This window comes from Scomber japonicus, chromosome 6 (genome assembly GCF_027409825.1).
Source record: "Scomber japonicus isolate fScoJap1 chromosome 6, fScoJap1.pri, whole genome shotgun sequence".
Lineage (NCBI taxonomy): Eukaryota > Metazoa > Chordata > Actinopteri > Scombriformes > Scombridae > Scomber > Scomber japonicus.
The window spans coordinates 21,318,921-21,332,883 of NC_070583.1; the positions used below are offsets into that span (position 1 = coordinate 21,318,921).

Below are 13,963 nucleotides of genomic sequence, written 5' to 3' on the forward strand. Positions count from 1 at the left end.
GTGTTTTTTTTAACTTAACCGTTTAATTGTGTTGAGTTGATCTCACTTGCCTTGTTCAGAACAACAGACCTGCTGGAAATGCTTCAGCTGTTGCTCAGGTAAGACATGAAAACCAACAGAAAATGTGTCCCGATTGTTCAGCACAGCAACAGACAACAGTTTTGCCTCAAAGGCCAGATGAACTCATGTAAACGCACCTTGTTTTTTATTAGCTTCAACGTGCCGCTAGTCTCCAGTCCACAGGATTTCCTCCATGCTCGCTGGATCTTCTGCAGCATAGGCGGTTACTGGTTGGTAGGAGTCCCTCTTTCCCTCAACACTTGCCTCCTGCTGTATGGAGCTGCCCTTTACTCTCCTCAGTACCGGTTTTGATGCTCGTAGTGCCACCGATTGAAATCTATGTTAAATGCTACGATACTCCCAGAGGCCATGCCTGTGATCAGAGTCCTGAAGAGCAACACAACCACAGAAAAGATAAAAAAAATGAAAAATGTGGAAAACAAAAAAAAACTACAATTAAACTAAAACTATACATTTAATCTCAATATTGGATTTAAAAAACATTTAATGTAAAATGTACATTCCTTCTATGAGCAAGGAAGTCACAGATATTAAATGTATTAATTGTTAAAGATTATTTCCATTCATATGACCAGTTTGTTAAAATGTCCATTGTGGTGAATGAAACAAGCACAAGAGGTCAACAGGGGCTGTGACAGTAAATTACCGGATTTCTCTGAAAACTCAAATAGACCATTGAGTCCCACTGTCTTACTGCTGCCCCTTTGCCCTCATGTCCACGGCTGGTTGGTATGTAGGAAAAGCAGCTGATTTCACAGGGTCGTCTTATATTGCTACACCCCAAGGGCTTAAATGCTCAAGCACAATGAACAGAGCTGCAGCAGAATGCCTCTCTGTAAATGGAGGTTCAGAGCAGGGCTCACTTGCCTTACCTTAATGTTAACTAATTGCGGAAAAAGATTTTTCTGAAATTGTACAAATAATAATAAAATTGTAATAATAAATAATAATAACAAAAATAAATATCTGCCGGTCCTCTGCACACATAAACAGATTATGAAGTTCGTCATGATGGTGGTTCTTTGAGTTAATTTGTTTAAGAAACAAGAGTCTGTTTAGGGCCGGACTGTTAAGGGGACTAAGGGGGATTTGGCCTGTAGCTGTGAAGTGCAGCTTGAATGTTCAGACTGTCTAACCTCTCTTGACTGCCAGGGTCAAATGATGACGTCAGGCGTATGGCCCCAGAGCCAACACTGTCGCCTCTGCGCCGAAGTCCAGGGAGCCATTATATGACTCCTGACGAATCTTACAGAATGCAAAAACATGCTGCTGACCTGCTGACAGATTTGTGTGCTCACTGTACTCTGCTCATCCAAAATAAGTGCATTCTTCGAACAAACCCCTGTAACTTTTGTCGCTATGGCAACTGTAGGTTCAGTTCAAAGGAAAAGGATGGTGGATATTCCATTGACTAAAATATGCCCTGACAACCCTGAAGCAAACAGGCAACAAGGCTTTTACCTCAACCTGCACACATTTAAATATGAGCATGGAATCACATATCGCAGGACACAGATGACACAAGCATTTTTATATTTAACTAAAAATGGTAAAGCCAAGACTTCATGCACTTTAACGTTCTTTTCATTTGTACACTACACTGTATACACTAAAGTGTGCAGTTCTTTTTACTTCTGAGCTTAAAATAATCTTTTTGTTTGCTTCTCTTCATCTATACGTTATTGTTTTGACTAGTATAGATTCAACACAGGAAATCTATATATTTGTATAATATGAGCAGGAGATAGTTCATCATCATGGGTCTCTGCATACACAGTTTCTTTCTGGCCTTAAATTCACTACCATACAACTACTTGCTCTGACCTTTGATCGTGTGATAGGTCCATGGCTCTGATGCCAGCGTCACAGCCAGGGTACATGTAGAGCTGTTTGAAGTCGCAGGCCTGCCAAATCTCCACCACGCCACTGTCCCCACCTGTCACCAGGTTGTGGCCATCGCTGCTCAGGAGAATAGCCTACAGCAGGGATAGATAGGTGTTAATGTCACTTCCTACTAACTGTTTATTATGGTGGATGTAAAGTATGAGCATGACATACAGCAGCAATGTGCATTTATGTTTTATACAAATATAAGATGGATTATTGATTATAATATTCATACTAATATTTATATTTCACATGCATCCTGTAAGGGACAATTTGGACTATATACTATGATCCAGGCCATGTAAAGTACTGGATGAAAAAAAACCTACTGTATCAGTTATATTTCTGTTTAATGAATCTCTCACTGCTATCTTTGTGGGGATTGTGAAGCTTGTTTTGTTTTTTACTGAAGATTAAAATAATATAATTATTTGAGTATTCTAGGCTGCAGATGAACAAAGATGTATCCACATTTTTGTTGGAGCAGGCTGGTGTCAAAAAGTCAGCTTACCCTGGTGGAATCATTGACCTCCATCTGTGCCAACAGTTTTCCATTAATGCTGAAGTTGCAGAAGCCGCCTCTCTCGTAGTAGATGATGCAGTGGCCCTCGCTGGACACTGAGATCAGCCGCGGGCACTGATAGTGGTCTGGCCCTTCCAGAGCCCGCAGAAGGTCCCCAGTGATGGTATGGACCAGACATGGACCCTCTACCGAACAGAGAAACACACACATAAACACACACAACACTTTTTTGTCCACCAGCCAAATGGCTAGTGAATGTTTACCACTCAATAGATTACCATTGTTTCTTTGGCTAGTGTTAAACTGTACTTAATTGTGCAAAAAAATCTAAATAGCTAATGAGTATGTTCAGAGGTGAACTGGTGTTTTGTCCCATGGGTTGGATTTTTGGGTTGTTCAGCTGGGCACACATGCAGGTGTGGTGTGTTAATGGGAATGTATACCGATCTATGAGAGTTCTGTATAAAACGATAGCTATATATCCTTCATACAACTTAGGGCCTGATTTACTAAAGGTTTGCGTGTGTAAAAACATGGGCAAACTTGACATCACCCGCAAAAAATGTGCAAGCTGATCTACTAACGCAGCGCACTGAGGTTTGCGTCTTGCAACTGTGTAAGATAATACACGATGTCCATTTAGTACATTTGCCATAATGAATATGTAATATGGGGCGTTTCAACCTCAGTGTGCAAAATACAGGGAGGAGAAAATGCAAATATATTATTTAGCACACGCATTGTGATTTACCAAACCTAAAGGTAATTTATTTTTCTGACGCTAACTGCGTCTATAAATAATACCTTTGAAGGGCAGGTATTAACCAGCTGAGCACTGCACACAGATGACTACTGTTACTGTGGAGAGGAGGAGAAGGAGGCAAAATGACAGAATACGTACATGATGGAGTTTTTCCACCTGTACTAATAATTTTGGAGTGGAATATTTTTGGTTTTACTAACAGCATTGACTTAATAATAAAATAATCTCCCATTTCTGGTAATATTTGTTTTTCTTATAACTCAATATATTTGTTAACCTCTTCCACTAGAACCTGATCACATTTCATTTTGTGCTTGCAGCTTTCTGCTTGTCCAAACTCTCCATTCAGACACGCAAAACCCTCATTTAAATACTGCTGTCTGCACCCTGTTGCACCTGTTTTCATTTACGCATTTATTCTCAGTAGATCACCCGCAAAACTCACACAAACGTAACACGCAATCTATTGCACCGTGCACGCAATTTAGTACCTACTATTTGGGATCTTAGTAAATCAGGCCCATACTGAATAAAAAGATGAAGCATGCTCACTTAGTTCTCTCTGAAGACAGGGACATACAGGGGGAACAGAAAAGCACACTGACCTTTGGTTCCACTGATGACTAGGCCCAGCTCTGCACAGACTGACACGCACACCACTTCCTGGTCATGACCTGTCAGAACAGCTCGTGGTGCTGGATAGTCACCTAAAAGATTAGAGATACATGATATGATCAAATTTAATCAGTTAAATCTGTTATCTGACGCTGAAAACAACTAAACAATCTGAAAGACATATTGCAACAGTCTATAATTTGCCACTTTACAGGGTGATGATGGGTTTTCTGTGTTTATACGACGACCAAACCTCAATTTGGCAATAAAATCATATAAACACAAGCACTGTGTTTGTGACACACATCTGCTCACTGGGAGGTCCCTTTGAATTGTCATGTTAATGCAGGGATGCCCAGTGATGACAGTCCAGCCATTTGATTGTATCCCATGTGTCACATGATTGATGATGGCTGGGGGAGAGGTTAGTGAGGGGAGTGTCACGGCACCTGGAGCCGACCTCGAGTACTGCTAGCAGTATGAAGGCAGGCGTCTTTCTGAAATGCACTGATCACCAATACTGCATAAACATCCTTTCCCTTAATACTGCAGGGGGTTCAGTCAATAATTTAGACAACAGCATACTTGAATTGTCATACAGTCGAGTTAAATGAATTAATCACTAAATGTACGTAATCATTGGACATTATCCATACACAAGGAAATGTGGCCAATGAAAAGCAGAAAACATGGATGTCTGGAAAAAAAGTCATTCTTTGATTAATGTTTCAGAGAGCAGAAAGAGTGTAGTTTTGTAGCTTTTACACCACTCATTTCTGGAGAAAAAAACAGCTACTATCACACAATGTCATGTCCTATTTTACCTAAGACATGAAAATATAACATAGCAATAAGGATTTAAATGTATTTTATTGAAAATGAAAATGACAAGAACTTTATGGAACTTTGGGGTTTATTGTATAACCATTAGAGCCATCAGTCTTCACTGCTTCATCATAAAAAGAAATCCTCATAACTACTATCTTTTAAAACTATTAACTGTTAATTTAACAAAAAGCGATGTCAATAGATACGTGTCAAATTGGACCCAGAACAGCCTCGATGGACAAACATTTGTAGCACCTATACAAAAGTATAACATTTAAAATATTTTCATGTTTGTGCATTTTGGGCAACTTTAGGAAAAGTCATCAAATTTCGGAGTAAAATACATTTTGGGTGTTTTTACAGCTGTCAAATGTCTGGTTAAGTTAAACTCTCTGTACGATGTGTTTGTTTTTAATCCTACTGCAATTTGTACATTCCTAAAATGCGATTAGTATTATCACTACGTTTCACCCCACTGGTGATGAAAAACTCATGTCAAATTAATACCATCCAATGAATATGGCCGCTTGTTTTCATACATGTGACCAAAAGTTCAACAAAGTCAGTAGAAGTTTGAATTCATCTAGGTGACATTAATGTCCTGATAGATGATGTAGACATATGTCAGATCACTCTTCACTACTCCTCCAGCCACCCCCATCTCTTTCTCCCGCTCGGCATATCACTTCTAAATCTGCAGCAGTCCAGTCAGTGAGCCGGACTGTGATCGATGCAGCACAGTCCCTTAGAGACCTGGACCTGAGCTACGCTGTCAGTCCCAGCACCCGCTGCTGTGGGGGGCTGAATAGGACAAGTGTCAGAAAAAGCCTCCAGGGGGAAAAAGGGAGCTTGTGCAGCTCACCTACCCGACAAAAGATTCAATCACCCTACACTGCACACCCTCCACCCTCTTCGAGCCCTTGGGACGAGCTGGAGTCAGCCACCACAATTACCCGCTGCAAATATCCCCTCACACCGGTGTGATGGGCTGAGTCTGAGAGGCAGGGCCATGATTGAGCTGGAAGTTATTTTAATTATTACACATTTAAGACACATGAAGCCTTTTGGGGCACGGGTGAAATCAATTTCTTGGGCACGCCACATCTGCAGGACGAGGGGAGCAGTGATCCGGTGGACCGCTGCTACATATTCACGCTGTCCTCAACCAGCATTACAGAAAATATAATAGGCATGAAATCACCAGAATGAGTCCTGTAGAAAGGATCGCTCAATGAATAAGCTGGTAAGTATGAGAATAAAGAGGAATTTGATACTCTTTGTGCTTTCTGACATTCATTTGAGGACTTCCTATGTGGAGATATGGGAAGGTGGTAGTAGTTTATCCTTAAGGGTCCGTGCAAATGCCTACCATCCATATCTGACTGATATTAGCTGGCTGCAGAGATCTGTATAATGCTGTGTCAAGCATACAGTCTATTCTGAGCCATTTCCCACTACATTGTCACTTTTCTTTAACAAAATCTAGGTCCAGCTGATTCTGTGTATTCTTGGACAAAACTAGATTATTATCTGCTGCCTTCAGTGTTTTCTGACATTGTGATACATTGATGAGATATTTCTAAGTGACTGAAAACAATCTGAGTGGAAATACAACCTGTCTTTTGTTTCTTGAGATGAGGTATGCAACTTCCTTTCCCTTTGTCCGTTAAAGATGCATTGTAAGCACTAGTAGCGTTAATATCAGGGGAATACTGTTTTCTTGCTGCAGTAACAGAAGTGCTATTGCCCCTTGCTAATTGGAGGCAACCAAGCTGAAATTCTTAATTAACTGTCGGAGCCTCAGTGAAGTTAATTAGAGAACACTCGCAACTAATCCGAAGCTCCTAGAATCTGTGACAATTGGAAACACAAGATCGCCTAGCACGCACACACACACACACACACACACACTATAGTGTCATCCAGAAATGTAATACAAACACACACTTCATCGTCTTGAGTTTTTCCATCCTACACCATATATGGTGCTCCTCACTTGTACAGTACTGTAACAGCTGCTTCCTCTTTCCTGATGGATTGTTTTGAACACAGACAATCAGTGAGAATGAGCAACTAAATGAACTGAGCAGCAGAAATCACACACTGGGGTCTACCATTTTGAATGCCAAGACATCTGGAGTCCTCTTCTTGAAAGCAGCGCAGCTCAATGCGATGAATCATGCTAATATATTACAGCTACAGTGCAGATAAATTATCCTCTCCCTGTCTCTTCACTTTATTTGATTTCTAGTGTAGAGCCTCTTTTTTTCCAGCGTTGATCAAAGACTTGTGCTATATTAGTTTGTAGAAATACTAACTGTAGTCCCATGCACCTTTTATGCTTCATTTCACAACTCATAATTCATAGATGGAAAACAAAATGATGTAAAATGTTAAAATCCTTGCCCTTGTCCAGATGGAAATGCTACTGTACACTTTGTGTGTGTGTGTGCAGTGAATACTTATGTCCATGCGTGTACTCACTGTTATTGGGGTTGTCGCCAATAATATGGTGCCTCCCACTCCAGTACCATAGCAGCAGGGTCGCATCCCTGGACCCAGACACGATGTAGCAGTCTCCTCCAATGTAAGACTCTGACCTGGCCAGACATGTCACCACATCCCAGTGGCCGAAAACTATCTGGGTCAGCTTTCCTAAAGAAGATAATGCACACACATGATTTTAATGCTGGAAAACTCTGGTCAGAAGATCTTGAAATGCAACATGGAAAAACTATTGCCAATAGTGTTTTCAAAGACCAACTGACTGTAGTTAAGGGAGAATTAGATCCAGTATTTCTCAAAGTCCAAGTGGTTCCCCGCCTTTTGGCTTATGTCTTCTCGAAATTACATAAAGTTTACTTGTGACAGCTCATCACAGGTTATGGCATTAGAGAAGACATGAGTTGAGCAGTTCAACCCACAAGTGAATTTTCTCTGTTTCATTTGAAGGATTTCTTAGAGGCCTGAAGAGGTGAAATCATCCAGTATTTCACAAGAGAAAAGAAAACAACAAAAAATAAACACAAAAGGCTTTTTCTTCTTCAATCATCTTGAGATAAATCTCTTCAGATTTATGTTTGGATCGTATGGAGGGGTTTCCATCTGGACCCAGTGAATTAAATGTTGCTGTGGGCATTTTGAATTTTAGTGATAATTACTTATTCATTATTATGTTGCTGACATTATCATGTTGCCCTTGCTGAATCATAAAAAATGGAGAGAAAATTGGTAAAAGGTACAAGACATGTCAGGAGACAGCAGTGAGTATACTGTATTATTCCCATCATAGCGCTCAGTCCTCCACACACCAGTGCACACCTCTATAGAAAATAGAGTTTACACTGTAACCTACCTGTCTCGGAGGAGTACACACGAAAGCTCTTGTCCCAGAAGCCACACACCAGGATGTAGCGGTTGTCAGCTGTCACCACGAAACAGTGTGTGGTGATTTGGATGCTCTGGTCCACTAGGTCTGTGATCTGACGCTTGTTGCTTCCAGTATTGTTAGCTATAAAAAGAAAGAAGACACACTGAGCACATGTGTCAATATCTGGACAACTACAAACAATTTCTACATTTTAAACAGACCGTTGAAGCCAATATTAATATGAAAGTAATCAGTTCTGTTTATTTTTAATGACAACATAACTAACTCACCAATCAGAGAGTCCATCTCTATGGGTAGATAATGGGCCTGCTCCAGAGAGTAACCTGGAGCTCCTCTGAGACCTGGATTCAGGCAGGGATACAGGAGGAATTGAATCATTGAGGATATTCGTAACCACTGAATGTGTACATTCTTACATACACACAAACACACACACCTGCTACCCTTTTCAAAGCCAAAATTAACTCAATTTCCTCCAGCTGATGGAAGTAATGGAGGTGGATCAGAAAGATTCCCATCTGTCTTACTGGGCTTTTGCTTTTTTGTCAAATTGAATGGAGACATTTTCTCTCTCATGCGAGAGAGTATTTGGAGCCAGTTTTGAAACAGCAACATGCCTCAAAATATGGAGGCCTTATTATCATCATTATTTTGAAACACCAAACCACATAGCCCTTCTCTCTGACATAATGGCAAGGGTGTTGCAGCTGTGTTCATTAGTGTGGGAGCAGCCAGAGCAGCAACACAGTGCAGACTCTTTGGTCCTGAGCTCAGTGTGTTTCTACTGTGACAGATGGGGACGTGTGAGGAGAATGTGGTGCAGTTGCGGCCTAATTTCCTAGTAACCATTGCTTTGGCCCTCTGACCCTGAGGTGAGGCTGATTCTCAGGGAGGGGCTCTGTGGGTAATGTTGTTCACACATGTCTGAGCAGGAACATGTGGAAACACTCATGGTTAGCTTACCTGGGAGGTGCTAGCCTCTCACGTAGCCAGCTGGCTACAGCTCTATTATGAGTGGTGGGCAGGTTTGTGTGTGATGATGAAGTGATTTTACAGGGTCACTGCTGTAATAGGTATTGCATGTGGCATTGCACACTTTTTTTTTACAAGGGCATGTGTGTCCAGTATGTTTGAACAGATCACCTGCCATATGCGCTGAGCTCCACTCACCAACTGTGTTGTGCCATCGGTTGACAGCGAATAGGCGGCTGCAGGTGACTGTGACCACAGCAGGTATGGTAAGATGTGGCAGGGTGTTAGCGGCCACGTGTGTTACTGGTGAATTTGATGGAAACTTCAACACCATGATGACATCTTGCTGCATCTGGTCCTTGAACATGAGTGGACTCTGTGGAAGGAAACACTATTGAGTAGAAGAGAGAAAAGAGGGAGTGTGGAAAAGGATGGAGGGGTGTGATGGAGGGAGAGGAGTAGTAGTAGTAATAGGAAGAGGAAAGGGAAGGAACCGGAAGTCAAGAAATGGAGAAAATGAAAAGAGGTATGAACAGATGAGAGAAAGAATGGAAAGAGGCAATTAGTGTGGAGGTTGGAGGAAAAAACTAGGTACACACACAGAGGAGAGCTACATGAGCTGACCCCTGTCTGGACTGTACAGTCAAACAAAGGGACTGGTCAGACAAGGGTAAGACATGGAAAACTGGAATGGAGTAGGCTGTACATATGAGATGATGCATACATGATATACGTGTATCAGAAAGATTCAGTTTGGTCCACAAAGAAGAAGCATAAAAAGCTATTGCAGCTCTTTTGCTTTTGAAAATGTGCTTCCTTTCTCACCTTAAAATTCAACTCAACTTTTACATGTAGCAGGAGTAAAAGCAATGGAAGAGAGTGATCCTGACAGTGCTCTGAGTTATGGGCAAGATTTAGTTCTTATCTTATACCTGATTCTGGAGGCTTTTGACAGAAATGGACAGAAGTGGATGAAAACATTCACATCTGTTGCAAAAGTTTAAAAAATGAACTAAAAGGTCTCAAGTGGACCTACCTTACAAAGTTTCTTGTAAGGAGAAACAGAGAGAGCCATGTGGGGATAATGAGGGCTAGGCTGGCTATTACATGGATTAGACAGAGAAGAGAGGCTTATGACAGAAAGAGAGGAGCTACTAGGCCAGTAGGGAGCACTCTTCCCTTTACACCACTCAGCCAGTAGGCAGTAACCACTATAAAACACTGCAGACAACCTGTACTGAAAATGCATTGTTATATTGCAGTTCTGTGACCTACATGAAGTGAGTCTTCTGAAATATTTATCTTTTGTTGTAAAAGACTGGATCAAAGGAAATATATAGAAGTGAGGAATTGGGGACATTTATCTCAATCTTTGTCTACCTATTAACTCAGGCACGCAAACACACACCATCCAGGCTTGCACAGGTCCACACAACCTCCTTCACACACACCAGAGGTGCAGAGAATTTTCCCAGCATGCTCGTTGCTCTCACCAGGTGCATGGCAGAGCTGCGTGGAGGATGTGGCTCAATAAGCAACTGAGATGGCGTCTGTCCAAAGCTCTGGATCTGCGCCTCTGTGGCCTGCGGGGGAGAGAGAGGGGAGAAGGAGAGAGAGAGCGGCTGTCACAATCAATATGCATCAAAGTGATGGGTCAATGCGTTACTTGACAATGCAAGCAAATCCTAACTCAGCCGTGCCTCTGAGGAAGGGGGGAGGTAAAGGGAAAGGGGTGCACTCCCAATCCGCCTGGGTGCTCCCCCTTCCCCCCTTTGCCTGCAGAGTCATCCAAGTGTTAGTATGGAAGAGACAAGCCTTTTCCTATTAACATGCTTCAGTTAACCATTCCCATTTCCATGCGCAGGGGCCCCCACTGCACAAACGTTAACCTGGAGTGACATCCAGCTAGGACTGCAGCAGGCCGGCTTGCTTTTAGATGTTATTGTGCTTGAAACAAAGAGGAAAAGCACGTGTATGCACACACACATATACCAATGAGGAAGGAAAAAGCACACAGGGTGATTTGGGTTAGGGAAGGTTAGGGATGAAGGATGATTTATGAGGTATAAAATATGAGTCTGTATGCTTGTGACTGAGAAGGAAAAAAACTAAAAAACAGCCCAAGTCGCACCTTGAGTAAAGTAAAGAAAAAAACAGCACAACACTGGATAAATCAAGCCTTTTCTATTATTAGAATATAACTTCCATTTACACAGACAAAGATCTCCTTTGCCTCCAGTGTGAAAGGGAAAAAAGCAGGTATCAAGAGCTGCTGAGCTTGACTGAAAGTGGGGCACTCCACGGTGGGAGTGATTGATGTGACTGGAGCCACTTCCACCATCAGAGGGGAGCTTGTAGACGTCCGTCAATGCCACTGTGCACAATGGAACATACATCGCTCAGCCTTTCGCCTGCCCCTCTGACTGCCTGGGTGACTAGCCCTCATTTTCCTCCGCCTGTACACACCACTCACTATCAAAAGGACCCATTGGGTAGCACATGCCACAGTGGGAGATGTGGCAAGGGAAGTTTGGAGGTGATACTGGATTAGGACAGGCCACCTGCAAGCCACACAGCCGCCCCCAACATCCACTGGTCACTTCCTATCTTGCACAGCACCAAAAAAGGCCCTGTCCACACGGTTGAGTACTGTCACACTGCAGTGAAAGTTTCATGTGAGTTGGTGAGCACATTTGGCAATCATTAAGTGTTAGTCAGTGTTTCTTTACAACGCAGTCTGTCAAGTAATAAGCAACTGACATTATGGCTATTTAAGGTTAGGTTTGGGGTGAGGGTCACAATGACAATGACTTAAATGGGGCCATGTGGAAAACATCACCATATTTCTTGTGATATTCTATTACCAGTGAAACTGGGCTGTTGCATGCCCCATTTTGGTCGTCTTAGACAACCTTGAAGCCAACAAATATTTCCAGAGTGCAAGGAGGAAAATATGTATGGGTTTGTGTTTTTGTGTGTGTTGTGGGGAGGGGGTCTGAGTTATTGAAGGTTAACTCAAGAACATGTTCTTCCACTAGATGATCAAAACATGTCAATATCTCTCAGGTGCTTCAACACTAATCCTCTCTGAGGTATGTCAGAAATGTATCTCTATCTCGGACTGAGGTGGAGAGCACTTAACAGGCAAGTTCATTATTTTAAGTCACTTCAGGCTCTGCTTTTTGGCTGATAAGTGACACTTATTGCCAAAGCCATCTGGATGATCTCCCCTCCTAGCAACAACTGCCTTGCTTGGGTGAGCACCAAACATCCATCATAATGCACTGTGTCTGCCTGTCTGTCTCACTTTGTTCGCATATGATTTTGGGATAAGTAAAAGGCTTCAGAGGTGAGTGGCTACAGCTCTCTCTCTCTGTATCTGCTGCTTGGTTCCCAAACTGGTGACAGAGAGTCTTTGGAGGATGATCCCCCAACATCATACTCCAGTGCACTCATGCAAAGCAGCAACACAACAGCTCTGTCAGACAGAATGCAGACACGGCCTTGCGTTGACCCGCTAAGAAGCGTGGGATCATGCTGAGTCACGACACCTGAGATTGGCAGATCAACTACAAACATGAAGCTGCACCACCTTTTACCTTTTGACAGATGTGATAGATTACAGACATCAATTTGCTTTCATTTAGTACTTGTGGCTTTTAAGTGGTATAAACAGATTGTAAAAACAGATCAAAATGTTTCAGAAACTATTCACGAATATACATACATAAAAATGAAACATTTACAGTGGAGTCCAAAAGTCTGAGACAATTTAAGGGAAAGTGGTCTTAGACTTTTGGACCCCACTGTATATAAAATTTAATTATCTAATTGCATCATGGCTTGCATTTTCTTGTGACAATACTTTACATGCCAATGGAAATTTGTTGAAGATAAGCTTATCTGGATTTATTTTAATCCTTAAGTACAAACATTGGCTTGAGGGTGTTTTTTTCTGTGATAGCTCAGGAGTTGACATGTGCACTACTGTATGTGGGAGCAGAAATGTCTCCAAAAATGTGTCTACCAGTAGGTGATTGTCTCTATTGTAGCTACCATTACAGACAATGCATGCTATAGCCTATATATGTTTTACACATGAAGGGAGTTTTGTATTATTAAGGTCAGACATTAAAACACTGTATCAGCTAGTTTGTCAGCTGTTTCTAAGCCCTTCATTGGCTAGCCACGGCACACTTTGTTGTCTTTGTTGACCCAATAAATAGTCACAAGAGGCAGGAGCGGCAGTGGCAGTGGAAGAGGAATAGATTCCCACTGATGAATAATTTGTCTGTTTACTTCTGAGTGACATTGTGGGGTCTGAATCAAGGGGTTGCTGTCATGTTTTTCCATAAGAGAAGGCTGTCAGGAGGAACATCGCAGCGCACTGCTGTTCCGGCAGTGTGCCCAGTAGAGCTGTCACCGTGCCCTAAACCACAGGGTGTCATCATTTCCATCTGACACACGGACGGAAATTATCTTTCATGACCTCTAATTTCTTGACATTTCAAATGCCTTAATTGTTATGACTAATGCCAGTTCTGCAGTTTCACCTGTCATGCTTAAAATGAATCAATACCCTGGAGTCAATCGTCACATTTCAGCAGGTCCTAGCAAGACATTCATTGGGCGCTTTTCCATGCTCCACCTCACTGACGCAGCCAGGCATTGCACAGACTGGCCTGTGTGGGATAGTAGGAGTGATAAACAGTAATGGTAATAATAGTACAATAAATTCTGCAGGAAATCACCTACAACATTACCATTATATTACCATTGACTGTGAAGGAAATGGTTCATTTAAATTAAACTATTTCACCTTAGAGCAAGTACAGTGGGAGTGGTGCCTGGAGAAATAATGTGATGGGGAAATTCTAATACTGGGCGTTCATTTATTTATTTA

General features: G+C 42.0%; 1 protein-coding gene across 4 annotated transcripts in view; it reads right to left on the reverse strand.

Moving 5' to 3' along the window:
• Positions 1 to 356: 356 nt before the first annotated feature.
• Positions 357 to 13,963, reverse strand: part of nbeab (neurobeachin b) — a 206,088-nt gene continuing 192,481 nt past the window's right edge. For all 4 annotated transcript variants that reach the window (XM_053320448.1, XM_053320449.1, XM_053320451.1 and 1 more), the window contains 9 exons: positions 10,554 to 10,643; positions 9,259 to 9,451; positions 8,358 to 8,429; positions 8,053 to 8,208; positions 7,182 to 7,352; positions 3,860 to 3,961; positions 2,480 to 2,676; positions 1,906 to 2,057; positions 357 to 447 (listed from right to left, as the gene is read on the reverse strand). In XM_053320448.1, the coding sequence (XP_053176423.1) occupies positions 357 to 447; positions 1,906 to 2,057; positions 2,480 to 2,676; positions 3,860 to 3,961; positions 7,182 to 7,352; positions 8,053 to 8,208; positions 8,358 to 8,429; positions 9,259 to 9,451; positions 10,554 to 10,643 (1,224 nt within the window). The remainder of the gene's footprint in view (positions 448 to 1,905; positions 2,058 to 2,479; positions 2,677 to 3,859; positions 3,962 to 7,181; positions 7,353 to 8,052; positions 8,209 to 8,357; positions 8,430 to 9,258; positions 9,452 to 10,553; positions 10,644 to 13,963) is intronic.